Genomic DNA, 24,957 nt, shown 5'->3' on the forward strand with positions numbered 1-24,957 from the left:
TTAAGGACAATGTTCCTCAACGTACAATTGCAAGGAATTTAGGGATTTCATCATCTACGGTCCATAACATCATCATCATCAACATCATCCTAGAACACCTCGACAGTGCAGGGACCTACGCGAGGATCCTGTTCGTGGACTTCAGCTCAGCGTTCAACACCATCATCCCTGAACTCCTTTCAACCAAGCTTTTCCAGCTCAGCGTCTCACCTGCCATCTGCCAGTGGATTTACAGCTTTCTGACGGGCAGGACACAGCAGGTCAGGCTGGGGGAGGCCACCTCATCCACACGCAGCATCAGCACTGGGGCGCCCCCCAAGGTTGTGTCCTCTCTCCGCTGCTCTTCTCTCTCTACACGAACGACTGCACCTCAGCGAACCCGACTGTCAAGTTCCTGAAGTTTGCAGATGACACCAGTGTCATCGCCCTCATCAAGGACGGTGACGAGTCTGCATATCGACAGGAAGCGGAGCGGCTAGAGCTGTGGTGCGGGCGACACAATCTGGAGCTGAACACGCTCAAGACGGTAGAGATGATCGTGGACTTCAGGAGGCATCCTTCGCCACAGCTGCCCCTCACGTTGTGCAGCTGCCTTGTGTCAACCGTCGAGACCTTCAAGTTCCTGGGAATTACAGTCTCTCAGGACCTGAAGTGGGCGACCAACATCAACTCCGTCCTCAAAAAGGCCCAGCAGAGGATGTACTTCCTGCGGCTTCTGAGAAAGCACGGCCTGCCACCGGAGCTGCTGAGACAGTTCTACAGAGCGGTCATCGAATCGGTCCTGTGTTCTTCCATCACAGTCTGGTTTGGTGCTGCTACAAAAAAGGACAAACTCCGACTGCAACGGACAATCAAAACTGCTGAAAGGATTGTCGGTACCCCCCTACCCACCATTGAGGACTTGCACGCTGCCAGAACTAAGACAAGGGCGTGCAAAATCCTCTCGGACCGTCTGCACCCCGGTCACCGGCTCTTCCGGCTCCTTCCCTCAGGTAGGCGCTACCGATCAACGTAAACTAGAACTAGTAGACATTCCAACAGCTTCTTCCCTCTTGCGATCAACTTCTTAAACACCTAACCTATAATTCCATTACAACAAGCTGGCAATTTTTTGACTTGAGTTCATTGTCACATTTCTGTGTGGCCAATTATGTATTACTCGTGCACTCACTGTAGTTGTCTCGCCATGCTGCACTATTTGCATATACTGGCCACTCATGCCAGAGTAGCATCTGCTCCATTTGCACACTGATTGAGGAGTATCTGTAACATTTGCACAACCAACATTGTCCCAGATGATCGCACTACTCGTCACTTTAAACCGCATACACTCCTTGAAGTCTCAGCGCCCTTTGCACAATGGTCATTGCACCGGACTATTGCAATATTAGTCGTTCGAACTGCTCTAAGTGCTAGAGGACTCTGCATCTTTTTGCACAATTGTTTTTTGTCAATGTCTTTATGTCTCCAAAGTGTTCTGTAAATTGACTGTTTGTTGTACTAGAGCGGCTCCAACTACCGGAGACAAATTCCTTGTGTGTTTTGGACATACTTGGCAAATAAAGATGATTCTGATTCTGATTCTGAAAAGGTTCAGAGAATCTGGAGAAATCACTGCATATAAGCGGCAAGGCCGAAAACCAACATTGAATGCCCGTGACCTTCGATCCCTCAGGTGGCACTGCATCAAAAACCGATAATGTGTAAAGGATATCACTCTATGGGCTCAGGAACACTTCAGAAAACCAATGTCAGTAAATACAGTTCGGCGCTACATCCGTAAGTGCAACTTGAAACGCTACTACGCAAAGCAAAAGCCATTTATCAACAACACCCAGAAACGGCGCCGGCTTCTCTGGGCCCAAGCTCATCTATGATGGACTGATGAAAAGTGTTCTGTGGTCCAACGAGTCCACATTTCAAATTGTTTTTGGAAATTGTGGACGTCGTGTGCTCTGGGCCAAAGAGGAAAAGATCCATCTTTTCTGTTATCTCATCTCATCTGTTATGGACGCAAAGTTCAAAAGCCAGAATCTGTGATGGTACGGCACTGTGTTAGTGCCAAAAGCATGGGTAACTTACACATCTGTGAAGGCACAATTAATGCTGAAAGGTACATACAGGTTTTGGAGAAACACATGGTGCCATCCAAGCAAAATTTCTTTCATGGACGCCTCTGCTTGTTTCAGCAAGACAATGCCAAACCACATTCTGCTCGTGTTACAACAGCGTGGCTTCGTAGTAAAAGAGTGCGGGTACTAGACTGGCATGCCTGCAGTCCAGACCTGTCACCCATTGAAAATTTGTGGCGCATTATGAAGCGTAAAATACGACAACGGATACCCCGGACTGTTGAACAGCTGAAGCTGTACATCGAGCAAGAATGGGAAAGAATTACACCTACAAAGCTTCAACAATTAGTGTCCTCAGTTCCCAAACGTTTATCGAATGTTGTTCAAAGAAAAGGTGATGTGTAACAGTGGTAAACATGACCCTGTCTCATCTTTTTGGGAACGTGTTGCAGCCATAAAATTCTCAGTTAATGATTATTTGCTAAAAACAATAGTTTATCAGTTTGAACATTAAATATCGTCTTTGTTGTGTATTCAATTAAATATAGGTTGAGCATGATTTGTAAATCATTGTATTCTGTTTTTATTGATGTTTAACACAACCTCCCAACTTCATTGGGATTGTAGAAAACAGGGAACCAGAGGTTATAAACTGCTTGTTGAAGCATTCAAGAATGGAATCCCGGTAGGGCTGGACGCTATATTGTTTGAGCATCGTCACCACGATGTAGGTGCGTGCAATCACATCAAAGGGTCTGCTGCGATGTTGGTGTACTTAATGTTGAGTGAATCAACTGTAATACTAAAAAAGACCAGCAGAGGGACCCATTTGGACATGCAAGATTAGCACCAACGTTACGGTAAATTATAACCCTTCAAACAACATGCAGAGGAGTCCAGACTGTTATATAATATGAATGAACTATAACTATGAAAGAAGACATAGGAAACAATGGACACCAGCTGCGTTTCCTGTATTGCTCTTCAGAATTAAACTAATGCACGTCACAAGAGATTACATTTGGGCGGACAGGGACGGATGGAGAGCTATGGCTACTCTGAAGAGACAAACTTCAGGTGTACACATCAATGTGTGTCATGGAAACTAACGCTCTCAAATATAGAAATGTAAATGCATATGTTAAAACTTGTTAAAAATACCAGATTGATTAATAAAAAAAAATAATAGTGTGAGGAATGTGGTAATGGGAATGCAGAATAACTGGGCATGAATAATTATTCCTGGACTGTTACCTACTCAATACGACAGGAGTGGGCGGCCTACAAAGATTACCCCAAGAGAACAGCAATGACTCACCCAGGAGGCCACAAAGGAACTGAGGACAACTTCTAAAGAACTGCAGACCTCCCTTGCCTCAGTTAAGGTCAGTGTTCATGACACAACAATAAGGAAGAGACTGCGCAAAAATGGCATCCATGGCAGGTTTCCAAGGCAAAAACCACTGCTGACCAAAAAGAACAAAGGCTTGCTTTTTGTAACTAAAATAAAATAAAAAAACACCTGAATGAAAACATCTTCCTTCAGTACCTGGACAACTTTCTGTGATTAACGGAACCATGAACAGGAGATCAACAGGGGGATCGGTGCAGTGTCTGCAGTGATGCAGACTTTGTATCGGTCCGTTGTGGTGAAGAAGGAGCTTAGCCGAAAGGCGAAGCGCTCTATTTACCGGAGGATCTACGTTCCCACGCTCACCTATGGTCACGAGCTGTGGGTCGTGCCCGAAAGAACAAGATCCCGGATACAAGCGGCCAAAGTGAGTTTCCTCCGCAGGGTGTTCGGGCTCTCCGGAGACGACCCAGGATACGCTGGAGAGACTACGTCTCTGGGCTTGCCTGGCCAACGCCTCGGGATCCCCTCGGAAGAGATGGAGAAAGTGTCTGTGGAGAGTGAAGTCTTGGCTTTCCTGGCCAAGCTACTGCCCCCGCGACCCGAACTCAGATATGCGGAGGAAAATGGATGGATTGATGAATTCTGCTCTTTAACATAATATCCTGAAGGAGAATGTTTGTGACCTCAAGATGAAGTGCATTTGGGTTCTGCATCAGATAATCCAAAACACACCAGCAAGTCAACTTCTGAATGGCTTAAAAAAAACAAAATGAAGGTTTTGGAGTGGCCTAGTCAAAGTCCTGACTTGAATCCGATTGAAATGCAGTGGCATGACCTTAAAAAGATCAGCGACACACAGGGCCAGGTATCTTTGAATATTTGTTTTTACTTCATGAATGAAATAATTTAAAAACAGCATTTTAAGTTAACTGGGGTTACATTTGTCTGATATTTACATTTGTTTGATGATCTTAAAGTGGGGAAACTATGTGAAAATAAGAATATGAGAAAGGGGCCAATACTTTTTCATGGCACTGTATAGAAAACCCAGTTGAAACCTCAAGGTTAATGACCAGGAACACAAACTGTTTATTGACTGTTTTTGATAGGAATGTATTCACACTGAAACTTTGAGTTACAATATATCGCAACCCCACCCCCATTCTTGGGACAGTCGGCCCTGAATACATTGTATCCCTGAATATAAAAGTATTTATCAGAACATAATCTACTGCACCATGTTTCAGACACGACAATTACATTTGCGTCACTGTGGGAGCAAGCTACGAATATTCGGATGGATTATAAACTAGCCCAGACCCAGACCTAAACTCAGTAGGCATTTTTTTTTTTACATGGTGCAATATCAGGGCCGGGATTTGGCTGTACAGTGGGTACGGAAAGTAGTCAGACCCCTTTACATTTTTCACTCTTTGTTATATTGAAGCCATTTGCTAAAATCATTTAAGTTCTTCTTTTTCCTCATTAATGTACAAACAGCATCACATATTGACAGAAAAAAAACAAATTGTTGAAATTTTTGCAGATTTATTAATAAAGGAAAACTGAAATATCACACAGCCATAAGTATTCAGACCCTTTGCTCAGTTTTTAGTATTTAGCACCCTTTTGAGATAATAAAGCTGTAGCGGACACGCCATGAAAAGATGACACCCAGCATCCCAGCCTCGGACTACCGCTGCCCTCCCATTCCGAGGTAGACGACCACTGAATGGCGAGATTCAACTTCGCATAAAGACACTAAATGAATCACCAGCCATGATCATCAAAAGCAAGACAGAGACATTTTGCTTTGGGACGCCGACGCTAACTGAATTACCAGCACCCGGAGCATCAAAGCGGAGACCAAAGATACCTAGTTCGCACTAGAACGCAAAATTAATTAACTTCCACCACCGGCCAGCCCGGAGAACTTCACCAACAAAGGCGTCTCCACCCTGTTGTGTACCGCGCCACTCGGCCAGTCAAGCCGGACACCCACAGGCGACAGAATGCCACTACAGACGCAGGTTCATGAACCACTGTCATTACCAGACTTGACTGGGATCTAATATTTTAAGAAATTTACATGAATGCCACTAGTGACTATCGCTGCAAACTTGAATATCTGTTGTCAACTGAACCAGATGGCATGTTTCACTCCACAACACACAAATGCCACATTGAAAATATTAAGTGTTCTCAACAATCACATAATATTTGAAACATTCGTTACAGGGATTAAAGAGGAAGGGCTTGTGACAATGAAAGGCGGGAAAACGGTCTCGTTATCTTCAGTCATTCATTAATCTTCCATTCCGCTTATCCCCACTGGGGTCGCGGACGTGCTGAAGCCTATCCCAGCAATCTTCAGGCGAGAGGCGGGCACAATCGTAGGGCACATAGAAACAAACAACCATTTGCGCACAAATTCACACCTACAGGAAATTTACAGTCTTCAATCAACCTAACACGGATGTTTTTGGGGTGTGGGAGGAAACCGGAGCGCCCGGAGAAAACCCACGCAGGCACGGGGAGAACATGCAAACTCCACACAGCCGGGGCCAGGATTTAAACCCTAGTCCTCAGAACTGTGAGGCAGATGTGCCAACCAGTCTATCAGCGTGTCGCCTGGTCTCGTTATCTTAAATCCAATAATGAATATTTCATTCCACTTGTTTTAAACCACGAAATAATCCTAAATTGGAAACATAACACTCAGAGGCGGTCCCGCTCTCCTTTTGGTCCTGAAGGTGGTGAGAAAGGAAGGGTGGTAAACCACCCCCTTTTTGTCTTGCTCCAGCCGTAAAAAGGGCCGGAGCTGTCCTCTGGGGTGTCAGGTCTCGTCTCACCTGACCAACTTGCCGAAGACCGGCCCAGGCAGGACGCCCACCTCACCACGAGGTGGCGAGGACACATCGGACCATCCCCGACTGCAGAGCATCCTGCAAGCGCTCCGAGCTACCCTTTTTGGGGGCCTGAGCTCACCCCGAGGGGACGGAAGCAGGCACAACGCGCTCATTTCGAAAGTCTTGCGAGCAGAGACACCCAGGCTCCTGCCTGGAAACTTTTTGGGCTCCCTTTTTGGTCTTTTTCTTCTTCCTTTCCGTTTGGCAGGCCCAGTCCGCACGGGGACTGGGCCGACCAAACACCCGGAAGCTTGACCCGCCTGCCTCAATCGTGTTCAACACAGGTTCGGATGGTGAACGTTGGTGGACAGGCATTTTAAGGTCTCTCCAGAGATGCACAATTGGGTTTAAGTCAGGGCTCTGACTGGGCCATTCAAGAACAGTCACAGAGTTGTTCTGAAGCCACTCCTTCGTTATTTTAGCTGTGTGCTTATGGTCATTGTCTTGTCGTAAGGTGAACTTTCGGCCCAGTCTGAGGTCCTGAGCACTATGGAGGTTTTCGTCCAGGATATGCTTGTACTTGTCTGCATTCCTCTTTCCTTTGATTGTAACCAGTCGTCCTGTCCCTGCAGCTGAAAAACACCCCCGCAGCATGATTCTGACACCACCATGCTTCACTGGTGATGAGCAGTGCCTGGTTTTCTCCACACATACACGTGTTGCTTAGAATTAAGGCCAAAAAATTCTATCTTGGTCTCATCAGACCAGAGAATATTTCTCACCATCTTGGAGTCCTTCAGGTGTTTTTTTTTTTTTTTTTGCAAACTCCATGCAGACTTTCATGTGTCTTGCACTAAGGAGAGGCTTCCGTCGGGCCACTCTGCCATAAAGCCCCGACTGGTGTAGGGCTGCAGTGATGGTTAACTTTCTAGAACTTTCTCCCATCTCCCGACTGCCTCTCTGGAGCTCTGCCACAGTGATCTTTGAATTCTTCTTTAACTCTCGCACCAAGGCTCTTCTCCCCCAATTGTTCAGTTTGGCCGGATGGCCAGCTCTCGGGTTCTGGTCGTCCCAAACGTCTTCCATGCAAGAATTATGGAGGCCACTGTGCTCTTGGGAACCTTAAGTACAGCAGATATTTTTTTTGTAACCTCGGCCAGATCTGTGCCTTGCCACAATTCTCTCTCTGAGCTCTTCAGGCAGTTCCTTTGACCTCATGATTCTCATTTGTTCTGACATGCACTGTGAGCTGTAAGGTCTCATATAGACAGGTGTGCGGCATTCCTAATCGAATCCAATCAGTATAATCAAATGCAGCTGGACTCCAATGAAGGTGTAGAACCATCTCAAGGATGATCAGAAGCAATGGACAGCACCCGAGTTAAACATATGAGTGTCACAGCAAAGGCTCTCAATACTTATGGCTGTGTGATATTTCAGTTTTCCTTATTTAATAAATCTCCAAAAATATCAACAATTCCGTTTTTTCTGTCAATATGGCGTGCTGTGTGTACATTAATGAGGAAAAAAATGAACATAAATGATTTTAGCAAATGGCTGCAAAATCAGAAAGAGTGAACAATTTTAGGACGTCTGAATACTTTCCGTACCCACTGTATACCAGAAATCAGGAGTAGAGGTAACAGAAAATAAATTTTCAAAATGGCATCATGATAGGTAGTGGGTTCCTTTTTACAGTGTAAGATAGTTAGTTGCAAGTAGGATGAGACTTTTCTGACAGGACAAAGTTTGAGTCTAAAAGTTAGATAAAAAAATAAGACACAATTCAGCATAAATTAAAAAAAAAAGTCCATGTCAAAATGAGTCGGTGATTGCAGAGTTAGATAACTGGGCAGACTGACTGTTTGAGGGTTTGGAACAGTCAGGAGGTAGTGCACATTCCCTGGATTATGCAATGCAAGAACCCAGAGAGTTACAGCAGCAGCAAGCAATGTAAGAGAGAAATGCATTGTTGCTGTCAGGAGTTCAGGCCAGCTGCAGGCCTGGTTGAGGCCAGCTGCAGGCCTGGTTGAGGCTGGTAGAATGGTGGAGGCCAGCTGCTCCAAGGCTGGTGGAGGTTGGTCACCTGCTTGAGGCCAGCTGCTGCAGGGCGGGTGGAGGCTGGTACCATTTCGGCTAGCTGCTCCAAGGCTGGTGGAGGTTGGTCACCTGCTTGAGGCCAGCTGCTGCAGGTCTAGTGGAGGCTGGTACCTGTAGGCTAGCTACTGCAGGGCTGGTGGGGATAGTAGCCGGCTACCGCAGGGCTAGTGGAAGCTAGCTCCTGCAGGGGTGTTAGACGTTTGCTGCTGTTGGGCTAGTGAGTTCAAGAAATGGTCCAGGGTTCAAACAAGCCAGACGCAACTAGGCCTCAAACGTCTTGAGATAATCTGATACTGAAGAATCGAAAACCTAAATCCCAGAGATCTCAGAGTAGAAAGATCATGAATAACTTGCAAGATAGCCAAAATTCAAACCATTATCGGAAATAAGACAACTTAAAAAAATAAAAATTATTTCACGGATCCCTCAGATCTCAGAAACAATGAGTTTACTTATTACTATATAATTATTAGTCCAGCTTTCATATTTTTTAAAACTAACCTGATCTTGTTTGGATTGTTCGCTGAATCCATATCGCCTGGGGAAAAAAAAGGAAATACTGTAAATACATTTTCTTTGAGTCGATGGAGAAAAATGTTTTGGAACAGTTCAAATTGTATTAATCAAGCAAGCTTGAGGAATAGAAACGAAAAAGAAAAACTGATTAAAATTGTTAGATATTAAGGTTCTTGTTGCTCCACTTAATTTATCAGACATGCTTTTACCAAACAAGAATTTCTGTAACAGCCTTCCTCAAGACCTGACGGCTGCTTAGAGCGTTCGTATTTTTAACAGCAAACTAAAGACATTCCTTTTCACTGAATAAAATACTGCTTAGAGAGCTACCAACCTACTGAGTAGAAATTCACTTCCTGAACAATTTGTCCAAATGTGTCTGAATTTCCATATTTTAAACATTTTGTCAAGAACCTTTCCGTGCAACAGTCATATTCTAATTGTTAATAAATTATGGCTGAAATTGTTTTTATTTTAATGTTTTTATTACATTAACCTTGTAATGGTGGATGCAGTTGCAGCCTGAATCAAAGTACCAGTATTTGAGATTTCGACATTCCATCATAAAAAATATCTGTCTATGGATTAATTCACCTTTGCCAATTCTGTTTGCTGATTGACTGAATTGGATAGTTTGCATGGACAGTCCATGCAAACTATCCAATTCAGTCACAACAGCATTGTGCAATGTACTTGTACGCGTACAAGAAGTGCATGTAGGAAGAAGAAATGTAATCTTCTCTTGCATGCTATTTGTATTACATATTTATATTTCCTATACCCGCAATTCCTGCTGAAACTATGCAAATGTCCCCATTGTGGGACTAATAAAGGTTATCTTATATTGCTGATATTTATGAATAATTATGTACTTTTAACCTGCCCACGTTTTGAAATGACGTGTGCAGTGACGTACGACAGCCCCAATTCCAATGAAGTTGGGACGTTGTGTTAAACAAATAAAAACAGAATACAATGATTTGCAAATCATGGTCAACCTATATTTAATTGAATACACTACAAAGACAAGATGTTTAATGTTCAAACTGATACAATCTATTGTTTTTAGCAAATAATTATTAACTTGGAATTTTATGGCTCCAACACGTTCCAAAAAAGCTGGGACAGGTAGCAAAAAAGACTGAGAAGGTTGAGGAATGCTCATCAAACACCTGTTTGGAACATCCCACAGGTGAACAGGCTCATTGGGAACAGGTGGAGCCCATGATTGGGTATAAAAGGAGCTTTCCTGAATTGCAATATGAGTCATTCGAACTGCTCTAAGTGCTAGAGGACTCTGCATCTTTTGCAGAATTGTCAAAAAAAAAAAAAAAAAAAAAAAAAAAATGTACCGGCATTACCAGATAACTATTAACCCTTTATTGCTCAGTGACTGTTTTTTTTTTTGTCAATGTCTTTTAAGTCTCAAAAATGTTCTCTGTCAATTGACTGTCTGTTGTCGTACTCGAGCGGCTCCAACTACCGGAGACAAGTTCCTTGTGTGTTTTTTGGACATACTTGGCAAATAAAGATGATTCTGATTCTGATTGTCCTTAAACTGTTGGACTATTTTCTCATGCACTTGTTCACAAAGAGGTGAACCTCGACCCCATCTTTGCTTGTGAATGACTGAGCAATTCAAGGAAGCTCCTTTTATACCCAATCATGGCAGCCGCCTGTTCACCTGTGGGATGTTCCAAACAGGTGTTTGATGAGCGTTCCTCAACTTTCTCAGTGTTTTTTGCCACCTCTCCCAGCTTTTTTGGAACGTGTCGCAGCCATACAATTCTAAGTTAATGATTATTTGCTAAAAACAATAGTTTATCAGTTTGAACATTAAATAGCTGGTCTTTGTAGTGTATTCAATTAAATATAAGTTGAACATGATTTGCAAATCATTGTATTCTGTTTTTATGTTTAACACAACGTCCCAACTTCATTGGAATTGGCGTTGTAATTCATTTCTGGTTCGGACCAGTGTGGGCTGTTTATTATTTTGTGTTTATATCTCTAAGCACGGCGGATGACTGGTTAGAGGGTCTGCCTCACAGTTCTGAGGACCAGGGTTCAATCCCCGGTCCAACCTGTGTGGATTTGGCGTGTTCTCCCCATGCCTGCGTGGGTTTTCTCCGGGCATTCCGGTTTCCTCCCACATCCCAAAAACGCACGTGGTAGGTTGATTGAAGACTCTAAATTGCCCGTAGGTGTGAATGTGAGTGCGAATGGTTGATTGTTTAAAAGCTGGGATAGGCTCCAGCACTCACTAGTGACAATCAGCAGCTCAGAAAATGGATGGATATATCTCTAAACACGTATTAATTGACCTATTTTGTTGTTCAAAGTTGGTTACGCTCCACGAAAACGCGGTTCCAGCCAGATCTGTGACAAGTGTATTATTTCACCAAATCACTTATTTAGATTTTTGCGACTGCTTGTAACAAAAGCTTTGCAATTAGCATGGCTTTGACATCGTCTCCGTGTTTCCCCTCCACGACACTTTTTTAAGAAGCATGGTCAAAAGTGTCGCTTATTCGCTACCATGAAAGCGACGCTCAGTGACTTACAATGCATGACACCAGACGCAAAGAGAACTTTTACCTCCGCAGCTTGGCAGCTGGGGGGGCGTGATGAAATAGCGTGCACCTAGCAGCTGTTCAATGTTCCAGAAATGTCGGACGATTTCTTTTTATTTTTTTCAATATCCAGAACAGTCAATGTTACGGCCGTAACAAGTCAATGTTCAGTGATTTCCGTATAAAATATAGATGTTCCGTCGTGGGGTGCTGGAGCCTATCCCAGTCGACTATACCCTGAACTGTGAGTCGCAGGGCATCTGTAGACACAGACAACCATTCACGGTCACATTCACACCGTCGTTGAGTGGGAACCGACCCCAAGCTGCCTGCACCAAAGTCAGGCAAATGTACCACTACACGATCAGTGAGACTGAATTAAAATATATAGACTTCATTATTATTGACATAATTGTATGATTTTATTTCAATGCCTTTATTTTGTAATATATCTTTTTTGGAAGCTTTAATTGAAATCAGTTCCATCCATCCATTTGAGCATTTGAGTATGTTGAGCCAAAGCACCTATTTTAATTAGAAACACCTCACGGTAAACAAAAAGCAAACAAATATATCACGTTAAGTCTGAATGCTGAAATAATGATCTTGTCTTAGTTTAGTCACAAATGTACTTACTCAGTGTGAAGTCTGAGGTTGTTTCGTTGAACAAAAAGCTGGTATATTTTTAGGGAGCCATGACTTACACACAGATTTATTGTATCTTTTGCCATCAAATGACAGAGCATTTAATTCTGCCATTTTACTATAGGCCGCTGGCATTGATAGAACACCAAATACATATTTCTGATTAATAAAAAAAGATTATACAATAACAATAACAATAATAAACTCTGAAGTGTAAACATTCTTTCACTTAGAACCTCACCATACAATAAATAATTGATTTCCCTTGGGGTCAACATGTACCCAACTGAACCGAAAAGTGACCACAAAACGTGACACAAAAGATATGAACCGAACCATGGATTTGTTGAACCGTTCCATCGCTCGTCCGCCGTATGTTCAAATCTTGAATTACAGGTCAAGCTCGGTTCCCATCCTTACCTACTGCATGGTCACACGCTTTGGGTCGTGACCAAAAGAACAAGATTATGGATACCAGCTTGCAGCCTTAGTTTATTTTGTCAAATATTTCATTAAATAAATTACAAAGTCACTAAATAACTTGATGTAATACAGTCCCACCAAAAATAAATATATCACTTTCAATCGTAGCCATTTTAAGTAATTTTTGTGGGGTCTTGCATGGATGAAAATTAACTTTGGGTGTTGCCGTTTACAGTTTATAATTTCAAAAAGGAAATAGTATTGATTGTTGCAATGCTTTCGGCTTTATAACTTTCATCTGTGGTTTTTTTTTTTTTGCATTTATTTTAGTAATAACGGAATACTTCAGATAATTGTGATACTGTATTTGGCCATTACAATCATGACATTAAATTTTCACACAATTCTATCTCAACAGTTCAGTATACACTTTTGTTGACAAAACATACCTGCCATATTCCAGCAATGTAGACTGAACCTTGGACTCCTCATCCAGTAGTTCCCCTGCCTCCTTTTGCCTTCTGTATTTTCTCTGTGGTTTGTATACTTCCTGCGGGGGGAAAACAGTTTGTATGACTCAATGTCAAACTCTCCTTTAAAGAAAGTCCCAGGGACTTTGCAGCTCACCAGTACATCAAGAACTGCTCCTACTGCCTTTCCTCTTCTATGATGAAACTCTTCATCCTGTCAAGGTTAAAGACATGTTTTCAATGGAATTCTGATGATTGTGGCAAATTTTGTCCAACACAGGAATATTATTGTCCTGACTATTATTTAAGATTCAACAAAAATGTATTCATTAAGATTATAAAATATAAGGTTTTAATAATGCTGTTGGATGCGTAAATTGTCCACCAGACAGAAAAGTAAATATTTTCATTCGGTAAGACCTTTTCTGGTGAGCCATTTACAGTGTAACTTCCAAATTTGAAGGCTCTAAAGGTCTTACAATTTGGAAACCGTCGAAAGCAGACGCATCAACCAAAGGATGAAAAAGTACTTTATAATAAACAAATGTTGCTGCAGAGCTCGTTTGAATTAATAAAGTACACTCTATGACTGACTTTCATCAAAAAAAAAAAATATTTTTTTTACTTGCATGAGAATGATAAAGTGTGACTTCAAAAATTGCTCATACATTTAATGGAGGTTTTAATTATGGGAACCATTTGACCCTAGGACAGACTAAGTCATTACTTCATACGGAAATAATTTTGGGGAAATATCAACAAATCAGGGGTCAACCTGCTCTCAGAACAGACGGTGATTCTTTGAGGTTCAACTATACATACGTATGCTTCGTCTTTCGGTCGTCGTCTTTGGCAGGATTGAAAAGCATGTGATTAAACGTCTAACAATAGGTGTCAGGTACATCATTGAGGATTTTAAGTCCTTATTTAAAGAAATTCTAAATCAAAAAAGTCAGACATTGACAATCAAGCCACAGCAGCTCTTCAACTCCTGGTTTTTTTTTTTTCCCTACAGAATGCCAGAGATTTGTGTACAAGGGGTCGTAAGGATTTCTTGACACCTCACGATTTCTAATCTAAAGGATGTGGTTTCCCTGGGACACAAAACTGCATGACTCAGGGGTATGACTGCTGTTTGGAAACAGGACTGATATTATGCATCTGATCCATGTTTGTTTTTAAAGTAGCTGTTTTTTTGTATTTTTGGTCATAATTGGCATTGTTAATTTCACCATCCAGATATCACTCCAACAGACTGGTACCTCTGGAAGGTCGTAGGCCTTCTGGAACTGAGATATGGAGTAGGCTCTCACGTAGTCGCCCATTTGCTCTCTGGTCTCTATGGCCCGCTTCACTAGCCACTAGCAAAAAAACAAAAAGAAATAAAAACCCAGGCCAGTACATACAAAATGAAAGTTGCACGGACTTAACTTGGTACGAAAAATGCTGACTTGATAAATAGATCAAATCGATCATAATCCTTCATTTCAGAACGTACGATCCAGAAAATAGCCATTTGAACATTCTTCAAAACAAACAATAAAGCAATACCTATTCATCTACATATCTATCATCCACCCATCAGTACAAATTAATACCTGTATCACTGGAAAAATGTGGATAAAATCAAGCCCTTGGATTTGATGAGGCTCCAGGTGATGAGGACACTTCATTTTTGGTAAAACAGACACAATTTTCTCAGTCAAAGCTCTGGAAACAGAAATATTGCAAACCATGTAAACCACTAACTGAATAAACAATGTATTTACAATATTAATGAACAAAACCAATTGGGGTTCAAATCCCAGTCCCGCCTGTGTGGAGTTTGCGTGTTCTCCCCGTGCCTGCGTGGCTTTTCTCCGGGCACTCCGGTTTCCTCCCACATCCCCAAAACATGCATGCTAGGTTGATTGAGGACTCCAAACTGCCCGTAAGTGTGAATGTGTGCGCGAATGGTTGTTTGTTCTCAATGTGCCCTTGCGATTGCCTGGCGACCAGTTCAGGGTGTACCCCGCCTCTTGCCCGAAGATAGCTGGGATGGTCTCCAGCAAGCCTGTGACCCTTGTGAGGATAAAGCGGTACACAAAATGGATGGATGGATGAAGTAACAAAACCATTGGCTGGCAACAGAAAATAAGATCCAATATCCCTTGAATTTGGAAGAAATAGATGGATTGCTATAAGTACAATAAGTAGTTTCGTGTCTGTGAGGACTTATTTTTGAGACCAGAGGGTCACAGGTAAAAGATATGACTAATTATTTGTGATAAGGTATTTTGCGTGACTCAGATTGACATCTACATATTACATTGTTGTCCTGTGATTTCTTGGCGACCAGTCTAGTGTGCAGTCTGCCTTTTGCCCAAAGTCAGCTAGGATAGGCTCCAGCTGGGGAGCTGGAACCCTCCACAGGCTCAACGGTATAGAAAATGGATGGATGGATGGATGAGCTTGTGCAAGTGGCCATAATGTTCTGACTGGTTGATATGTGTACATTTAATCGTTATCTATGCCTCACAATGTCTCAATGCAAACTAGGTACGGAGCCTTGCTTTTAAATTTATTTAACATATAAACTCCTTTCTATTCTTGATATTCCTGAAGGAGAAGACCCAGTGGAATTGCTACTAAGCGATGTCTGCCATCCAGTGGGGATTGAATGGTGTTATTATAACTTAAAACTGATCAGGTATAGTAGAGGAAATGTGTTTATAATCAACCGCGCCAGTTGCCCCTCCCTGATTTAGAACGATACGATCCGAAACAATTCAGTGGCTGGAAATCGATTCACTAACTTTTAAGCCAAAAATTGAACCAGTGTGACTGTGAAATGAATACCTGCACACTGGACAGTGCAGGTGAAAGTTCCAAGATTCCTGCTTGGAACCTTCTTTGCTTTGCAATAAAACAAAGGGGAAAACAGCAACTTGCAGTATTAATATTTCGACAACCCCGATTCCAATGAAGTTGGGACGTTGTGTCAAACATAAATAAAAACAGAATACAATGATTTGCAAATTATGTTCAACTTATATTTAATTGAATACACTAAAAAGACAAGATATTTCATGTTCAAACTGATAAACCTGATTGTTTTTAGCAAATAATCATTAACTTAGAATTTGATGGCTGCAACAACGTTCCAACAAAGCTGAGCAGGACACAGTCCATTTCTTTTCATGCCTAGTTTTATTGTACAGTGTTCCCTCGCTATATCACATTTCACCTATTGCGGATTCAGTGCATCGCGGCTCATATTCATATTGCTGATAAGTCACCATATCGCGTGATTTCGTGACATTTTTTTTTTAACTGCCGTGGTGAAACTCAGCCTTTTCTTGCTAAATTATGGGAAAAACAAATGACAATTAATTGAAACACAGATTCAAAGGGATAAAATACCTGTAAAGTACAGTACAAAAGCTCAGTTGTGCTGAGCACTGATATTTCCGAGTGTCTCTGAACGTATCGCCTCTCCGTGCATGTGGGCAAGCCGAGAGAGAGTTTGTTGACGGTGTACGTCTTACAGTGACCGTGTTTCGTTACGTTATCAATAAATGTGAACTAAATACACTGACGTCTCGCTGTTTATCATTGGAAGATGCGACAATACTTGATGTCAAGCCCTACGATGCCGCCCAAACAAGGTACCTTCTGGCTGGCAGTTAGCGGCGGAGGAAGATGATAGCAATAGAAGCTATCTCGCAGTTAAGATGGAACTTCTCATCTCTGTCCTAAGATGGAACTTCTCGACCAGTTGAAGTTTATGCCTGTTTGTAGCCATTATGGCATAAATGAATCTTTGGTCCGCTACATACAGAAGTATGAAAATAATATCAGGGTGACAGATGCAATGCTCTTGCTGCAGTACAATCAGCATCAACTTTAAAAGTCACTACCTTCATTTTAAATGTTGTTAATATTATGTATGTTTAAGAGGATAAAAAGTGTTTAAGGGTAAAGAAAATGTTTATGAGTACGGTAGAGGTTCATAAGCGTATGGGAAACATTAATAAGTGGGGGATTGGTGAGATTCATACAGTTTAAAAATCTATAAAAGAAAAAAAAAAACATGGATGCTACATCGCGGAATTGACTTATTGCGAGCATGGTCCGGAACCCAACCGCCGCGATAAACCACGGATCACTGAATAGTCATTAGCACATCCCTGAATCCTGACACAAATAATATGTTTGTAACCATTCCTTTATTTTACATTTTAACATAATATGCATTCGTATTTCTACAACCCCATTTCCAATGAAGTTGGGACATTGTGTTAAACATAAATAAAAACAGAATACAATGATTTGCAAATCATGTTCAACCTATATTTAATTGAATACACTACAAAGACAAATATGTAATGTAAAAAACTGATAAACTTAGCAAATAATCATTAACTTAGAATTTTATGGCTGCAAAACATTCCAACAAAGCTGGGACAGGTGGCACAAAAGATTGAGAAAGTTGAGGAATGCTCATCAAAGAACTGTTGGAACATCCCACAGGTGAACAGGCTCATTGGGAACAGGCGGGTGCCATGATTGGGTCGAAAAGGAGCTTCCCTGAATTGCTCAGCCATTCACAAGCAAAGATGGGGCGAGGTTCACCTCTTTGTAAACAAGTGCGTGAGAAAATAGTCCAACAGTTTAAGGACAATGTTCCTCAACGTACAATTGCAAGGAAATTAGGGATTTCATCATCTACGGTCCATAATATCATCAAAAGGTTCAGAGAATCTGGAGAAATCACTGCATGTAAGCGGCAAGGCCGAAAACCGACATTGAACGCCCGTGACCTTCGATCCCTCAGGCGGCACTGCATCAAAAATCGACATCGTGTAAAGGCTATCACCACATGGGCTCAGGAACACTTCAGAAAACCAATGTCAGTCAATACAGTTCGGCGCTACATCCGTAAGTGCAACTTGAAACTCTACTATGCAAGGCAAAAGCCATTTATCAACGACACACACCCAGAAACGCCACCGGCTTCTCTGGGCCCGAGCTCATCTAAGATGGACTGACGCAAAGTGGAAAAGTGTTCTGTGGTAAGACGAGTCCACATTTCAAATTGTTTTGGGAAATTGTGGACGTCGTGTCCTCCGGGCCAAAGAGGAAAAGAACCATCCAGACTGTTATGGAGGCAGAGTTTAAAAGCCAGCATCTGTGATGGTATGGGGCTGTGTTCGTGCCCATGTCATGGGTAACTTACATATCTGCGAAGGCACCATTAATGCTGAAAGGTACATGCAGGTTTTGGAGAAACATATGCTGCCATCCAAGCAACAGCTTTTTCATGGACGCCCCTGCTTATTGCAGCAAGACAACGCCGAACCACATTCTGCACGTGTTAGAACAGCATGGCTTAGTTGTAAAAGAGTGCGGGTACTAGACTGGCCTGTCTGCAGTCCAAACCTGTCTCCCATTGAAAATGTGTGGCGCATTATGAAGCGTAAAATACGACAACGGAGACCCCGGACTGTTGAACAGGCGAAGCTGTACATCGAGCACGAATGGGAAAGAATTCCACCTACAAAGCTTCAACAATGAGTGTCCTCGGTTCCCAAACGTTTATTGATTGATGTTCAAAAAAAAAAAGATGATGCAACACAGTGGTAAACATGACCCTGTCCCAGCTTGTTTGGAACGTGTTGCAGCCATAAAATTCCAAGTTAAATGATTATTTGGTAAAAATAATAAAGTTTATCAGTTTGAACATTAAATATCTTGTCTTTGTACTATATTCAATTAAATATAGGTTGAACATGATTTGCAAATCATTGTATTCTGTTTTTATTTATGTTTAACACGACGCCCCAACTTCATTGGAATTGGGGTTGTATATATGAGTGCATTATTTTCATAAACGCACGTCATTATGTACAGCTGAGGTTTGTCTCTTTCATAATTCCGTAAAGCTCTCCCTCCTCTCCCCACCCTCCTTCCTAGTATAATCTGTTGTGACATACTTTCGTCACATTTTGAAAAGCGATCTCGTAAATGGAGACTGTTTCAAGTGTCCTATTAAATAGTTATCCCACCAGAATCTAAGTTTATAAGACTGGGCTTCTCTGTGTGTGTAGTTTGAAGATGTGTCTTTAACTTCTGTCAGGAAATATCTTCAAGTGGAATAAATGGGAAACATTACGAGGTTGTTCATATGGTAAATGGACTGCAATTATATAAAACATTTCAGAATCCAAATAGAGTCAATGACTTTGGTATTTTCTTCAAATTTAATGTTATCAGAAGCTATCCACTTTTTAAGGTCTAAATGGGTATCATTGGTCAGCTGGGAAACCACTTACATCTTCTGACCGATGGTGGAGTTTTCTTGAAAAAGAAGATCAATGTCAATGTCATAGTTACATGTGGTGATGCACCAGGTCATCCCGCCAACCACCTGCAGAACCAGAGGAAACAAGATGTAAGAAAAGGGAGGTTCAGGACCGGTGGCCTTTTGAGATATCCCAGAATACAGTCCATTCCCAAGGGGCTACACAAAAACTAACACATCATGCCTAGTGACAAAAAAATAAGCCCTGAAAATCATTGAAATAATTTCTCAGCTCATCCTGTGAGTTCTGAATGACTTACCATTTTGAACAGGAATGAGGAATTCCAAACAGAATTCATGGTTTTCTACCAAATTTGAAGCTTACTTTTACTGGGCTCCTCTGACAAGTCAGAAAGTACTCAAGCATCTTTTATTTTATTTTTTTCCCGCCATTTGTTGATGCTCGTTTGCGTAGCCTACCATCAACTGCGCTGAGCTTTCCAATTGTTCGTACTTTTTCATTTGCTGCCCAAGGTGTCAACTCTCAACTGGTCGAAGATCGTCAGACAGTAGATACCATTAAATGTTCGGGGTGACAAACGCTTGGCCGCCGCAACACGCAGCGATATCTCTTACTACCAATCAGAGCAAATCTGTTTTCCATATTCAAATTAGGGAGAACAGTGATCAAATCAGAGCAAAGTTTATTAAAATACTGAAATCCAGCAGTCTCACATTTTGGTCCAACTAGAATAGCTAAATGTATGTGTGTGTGTGTGTGTGTGTGTGTATAAACATAGCAGTACAAACAGTGTGCTTTTTGCTCAGTGTAGTCACTGTGTGACATATGGCCAATCTGATGATCAGTAAGTGGCAAAACATTTGAGTCAGCTCGGTGAAAAACATGGCAAATTTAGCCAGAGAGGAATAACAGTGAAATAGATCATCATCATCACGTACCCAAACAGAAGAGGGTTTTGGTGAAGTGAGATGAAGGAAATATTTTTATCTCACGAGGTTTCTTCATTTTAGTTTGAACAAATTGAACACTTCCAAAACTTGTAGTAGTACAAAGAATGTCTTAGTCCTAGTCAGCTGGCCTAAGCTCAGAAATTCACCCAATGTATTATGATGTCACATCATGCTAAAATGCAAGCTGCTTAAGTGATGCACAAAGGCTGTTAACGCTTCAAAAAATAATAATAATAATACCCCATCTTTTATCCACAATGTGAATTCAAGAAATAAAAACTGTTGGTTATATAAAAAAGGAAACCAATGAGTCCTACATTATTAAGTGAAAGGTCTCTTTTTCTCTTTTGTATTCAAAATTGTTCTTTCACCAAGCAAAAATATAGTTTGTCCAAATAATCGATTGTTTTTATAGACTTTTCAGTAAGATACTAGAGTACTAAAATAGTCATGAGTTGCAGCCCTATATTCAACTCCCCCATTAAATTGTCATATTTTATTGTTTCATAAAATCATTGCTTCGAGTCCCTGTGCGATAAAGCTGCAAAAAATTGCTCCTCAAAGTTCGAAAGTTGCTCCTCAAATGAAGAAAATGATTAGCAAAACTGCTACTCAAAAAAATATATATATTTTGAGCCTTTTGTGTGTGTGTGTGTGTGTGTGTGTGTGTGTGTTCCTGAAGTGCTTCAGCAAATCCATCCATCCTGGAGCCCATCCCAGCTGACTTCGGGCGAAAGGCGGACTACACCCTAAACTGGTTGCCAGTCAGTCTTAGGGCACATATGGACACGGACAAGCATTCGCAATCACATTCACACAGTCACTGAGTGGGAACTGAACCCATGCTGCCCGCACCGAAGTCAGGCGAGTGTAGCACTACACCATCAGTGACTACGCTTCAGCAAATCATTATCCACTAAAGGTTGTCCTGTCCTGTCCTGTCCTGTCTTGGTGCTAGCCAATCAGAAGAAGAGTAGTGCGGGTTATTGTTCCATAAATACAATGGAAACAAGCCTTTTTTTTTCTCCCAGATTCGATCAATTTTCATTGTTGTGGTAACACCGGGCGTACTGCTCACAGAGCAGCTTTGGCCCCGTAGATACAAACAACTCGGACATTTTTGGGAAAGTTAACTATTTATTACATTCGCTAGCCTGTGAGCTCACTAGTTAGTATGCTATGGAGCAAAACAGCTCACTCTGGCTTGCTCAATTGTTGCAACAGCGTTTAAAACAGAGGTCACTAACTCGCGGTCCGCGTATGGACCCAGCAGCGGTCCCAAACGGACCCACACCATATGCAAAAAAGAAAGGTTATGATTCAAGACTTACTGGGTGCTTCTATTTTAAGCGGTGCAACATATTACAGGCTTTACGGTAGTGATGAACCCTACCGATCAATCACGTGCAACTTCCGCCAGCCCATCAGCCCATCAAATCTGCATGGCCGGCGGTAATTACTGAAATCTCTGACTGGGCAGAGACCAGGGGAGAGAGCGAGAGAAAGAGAGCGACAGATAGAGAGAGAGAGAGAGTGTGTGGAAGTTGAGTTAAAGATGGAGAAAGATCAGAAAATGACCGGCAAAGGAGGAGAAAATCTGGAATAAATGCCGCTTAAAATGGAAGAGGCAGAGTCATTGTTGTTTGTACTTTACAAAATACGAAATAAAACTAAAGTTTTGAACAAACACAACTTGTAAAACAGTTCAGTTAAGATTTGTTAAATTAAAATATGTAAAATTGCTTGACACTTAACTGTTGTGTCAAGATGCCAAACAGAAAAGGGGAAACTCAAACTTTATTTTTCTTAGGTTCAGCACTTTGTTTGAACACATCATTTTCTCTTTTTACTTATTTGCTCTTATTGTGAAATGCAGCCCTACTTTTATTTATAAATGAGAGAACATAACACAGTTGTGCTCAGATGTTTGATTACCAGGGCAGAAGTTGTAAGATGTGTCCAATTCTTTATTATACTCTCATATCATTATATCAGTGGCATTCAAAAAAAACAACAACAAAAAAAACGATACTATCTTGAAGGTGTTGGGGGAAATATATTGTTCTAAAGAATTAGCTATCCTGGCAGGCCTAAACATAATATATTGAGAGACAGCAAGCGCAATGGATAACACAAAAATACGGAACAAACTGCAGAAAAGATGAGAGAGTAACAACTGTGATAAAAATCTGCAATATAGCAGGACCGCGAAGCAAGAACCGTGATATAGTGGAGGATTACTAGATCTGTATTCTGTGATGATAAATTGTAGGGACTCATTGTTCCAGGGCTGGGAACTCATTGTTTCCATGATATGTGCTGTCAATGTTACAACTGTAAAACTATCTATATAATGGTTGTTAAGAATACAGTGTTATGTCAGTGAGTGTTAATTGTCACCTAAATAGAGTTTAGACCTTATATGTTTATCCTCCCCCCTATTGTGTGTTTGATGATTTTGCACCATCGCATCGCGACCCATGACCTGCCGCGTTGTCACAACCTTGGGGCAAGTATGTGGCTAATATCTATTACTCGTTGAATTCGAGATTATCTTCACTAAAGCCGTAGAAAGCAATTATATCACTACCGTGCACCACTGTGACAATATTGAATACATTTTGTATGAGTAATTAAAACTCAGTATTACTAACAGAAACTTAAAATGTTTAATCAGTGCATGCATACATCTTATCAAATGTGGATAATCACAATGTTTGAGCAGGTGAATATATGAATGGTTAGAAAAGCAGTGCGCATAGTACATGGGTAGAAGACTTTTACCGATTTATGGGTACGACTTTGGGGGTGCAAATGATACACAAAAGCAAATTTGCATGAGAAATTACAGTAATTCATGTATTTTTATCTATATTAAATGATATTCAAACTATAAGTAGGGTGTTAAATTCACGGCTCAGTCCTATTAAAAGATTTGTTTTTTTGTTGAATCACTGTAAAGTGCTTGGCAACATATTATAAGCATAAATGCCATCTGGCTATATTTCATCCATTTTTTAATTCTCTGCGAAAAACTTTGAGTCACAGGACTGAAATGATGACTTTCAGTACAATAAAACAATGACAACAAAATTAAGTTGCCTGAGATGGGCCAATCCACATTTTGAGTACTTCAACATGTTTAATATTAGATTTAGAGTTTAAAAAAAACAGACACATTTAAGTTTATTTTGAGAGTTCGAAAAAGCAAATGGCACTGATTCGGCAGAATGGCACAATAATATTTTCACAGCACGTTTTGGAAAGGTGACCATTTTTATTGTTAGCAAAAAAATAAGAGTGGATATTTAAAGGACCTCGAAAGAGAATTTCAGATTAGACTTTGCCCCCAGTCAGAAAACTAAAGCACTGTACCTTATCAAAAGGTGACAGCCCTTTGATGCGAGCTCGAAAATATCCAGCAGCTAAAAGAAGCTCAAGGATCTCCGCCAGCTTGATGCACTGCTCTTCATCCTCCCAGGCTTCCACCTAAGAGATAAATACACAAACACATTGTAGGTGACTAGACAGCAGTATGATGTTATGTAACGCCTTTTATTTCGGTGGTACAGCGCTTTCTTTCGACAGCTGTGGAAATTTCAATTTAGAAATGAATTTTACTGGTTGAATCTGAAATGATTAAAAACAATTCTGTCTTCTTGATTTTTACATAAAAAAATATTTTTTTGTCATGATTTCGACCTCAAGACCAAATTATACTGAGTGACTCCCCCCCCCTGGCAGCGGGGTGCCGACCGGTTAACACATCTGCCTCGCCTGTGTGGAGTTTTCATGTTCTCCCTGTGCCTACGTGATTTTCCTCCGGGTACTCTGCTTTTCTCCGATATCCCAAAAACATGCATTGTCGATTAAATGAAGACTCAAAACTGCCCATAGGTGTGAATGTTTGTTTGTCTATATGTGCCCTGAAATTGGCTGGCGACCAAATCCGGGCGTACCCCGACTCTCACCCTGAGTTAGCCGAGATAGACGGAAGCACGGTATGGAAAATGGATGGATTGACTCTTCCCCCAGGATCCAAACTAAAAAACATGACACTGAGATTCATTTCAATAAATTAATGCATGCTTGGCATTCTGAGACAATCGTCAAGCCAATAAAAAATGACCGTGTTAATTTTGGTAAATGTTGTGTTCAACAATTAATTTTTTAACTTCAGATATTGTTGAATATATTTTCAATTATACGTTAATAGGAGTGGTGCTTGCCAAAATAATTGTTGTACACAGATAAGTAACATTTGATCATACAAATGCATTACGGACCATCGTCCTTTCTCTGATCTATTTCGACATACAGTATTAGCAATACCATATTGGGGTAGGATCTGGACTAAAGTTTTGGTTGAAAACCCTTTTCCAGTTGAATAAAACCTGCTGAAAAGCATAAAATTGTACTGATTTTCTTGAATTATTTTAAGATCAACATGACATCCAAGGAGGAAGGCAATGCCTCCTAAACTCGAAATATGCTTTGGAATGGGGAACCATTGACAATTGTCATCTCTTAGCAACTACACACAGACAAAATTGAAAAAAGCCCTATGTTAAAGAAAGAAAATACACACACTTATCACTTCCACTTCTCAATTAACAGTAATAAAAAAAATACTGAAAATTAAACAATAAAAAGCAGACACTGCTTTTAAATTGTGTTTCAACAGAATCATATTTTAAAAA

At 41.1% G+C, this 24,957-nt stretch overlaps 1 protein-coding gene across 2 annotated transcripts in view; it reads right to left on the minus strand.

The window, feature by feature from the left end:
• ccdc93 (coiled-coil domain containing 93) overlaps positions 1-24,957 on the minus strand; it is an 89,831-nt gene that overhangs the window by 61,490 nt on the left and 3,384 nt on the right. For both annotated transcript variants that reach the window (XM_061692086.1, XM_061692087.1), the window contains exons 2-8: positions 23,633-23,746; positions 19,317-19,411; positions 14,601-14,712; positions 14,265-14,363; positions 13,160-13,216; positions 12,982-13,082; positions 8,877-8,913 (exon numbers count right to left, since the gene is read on the minus strand). In XM_061692086.1, coding sequence (XP_061548070.1) covers positions 8,877-8,913; positions 12,982-13,082; positions 13,160-13,216; positions 14,265-14,363; positions 14,601-14,712; positions 19,317-19,411; positions 23,633-23,746 — 615 coding nt within the window. The remainder of the gene's footprint in view (positions 1-8,876; positions 8,914-12,981; positions 13,083-13,159; positions 13,217-14,264; positions 14,364-14,600; positions 14,713-19,316; positions 19,412-23,632; positions 23,747-24,957) is intronic.

The sequence above is a fragment of the Phycodurus eques genome, chromosome 12, assembly GCF_024500275.1.
Source record: "Phycodurus eques isolate BA_2022a chromosome 12, UOR_Pequ_1.1, whole genome shotgun sequence".
NCBI lineage: Eukaryota > Metazoa > Chordata > Actinopteri > Syngnathiformes > Syngnathidae > Phycodurus > Phycodurus eques.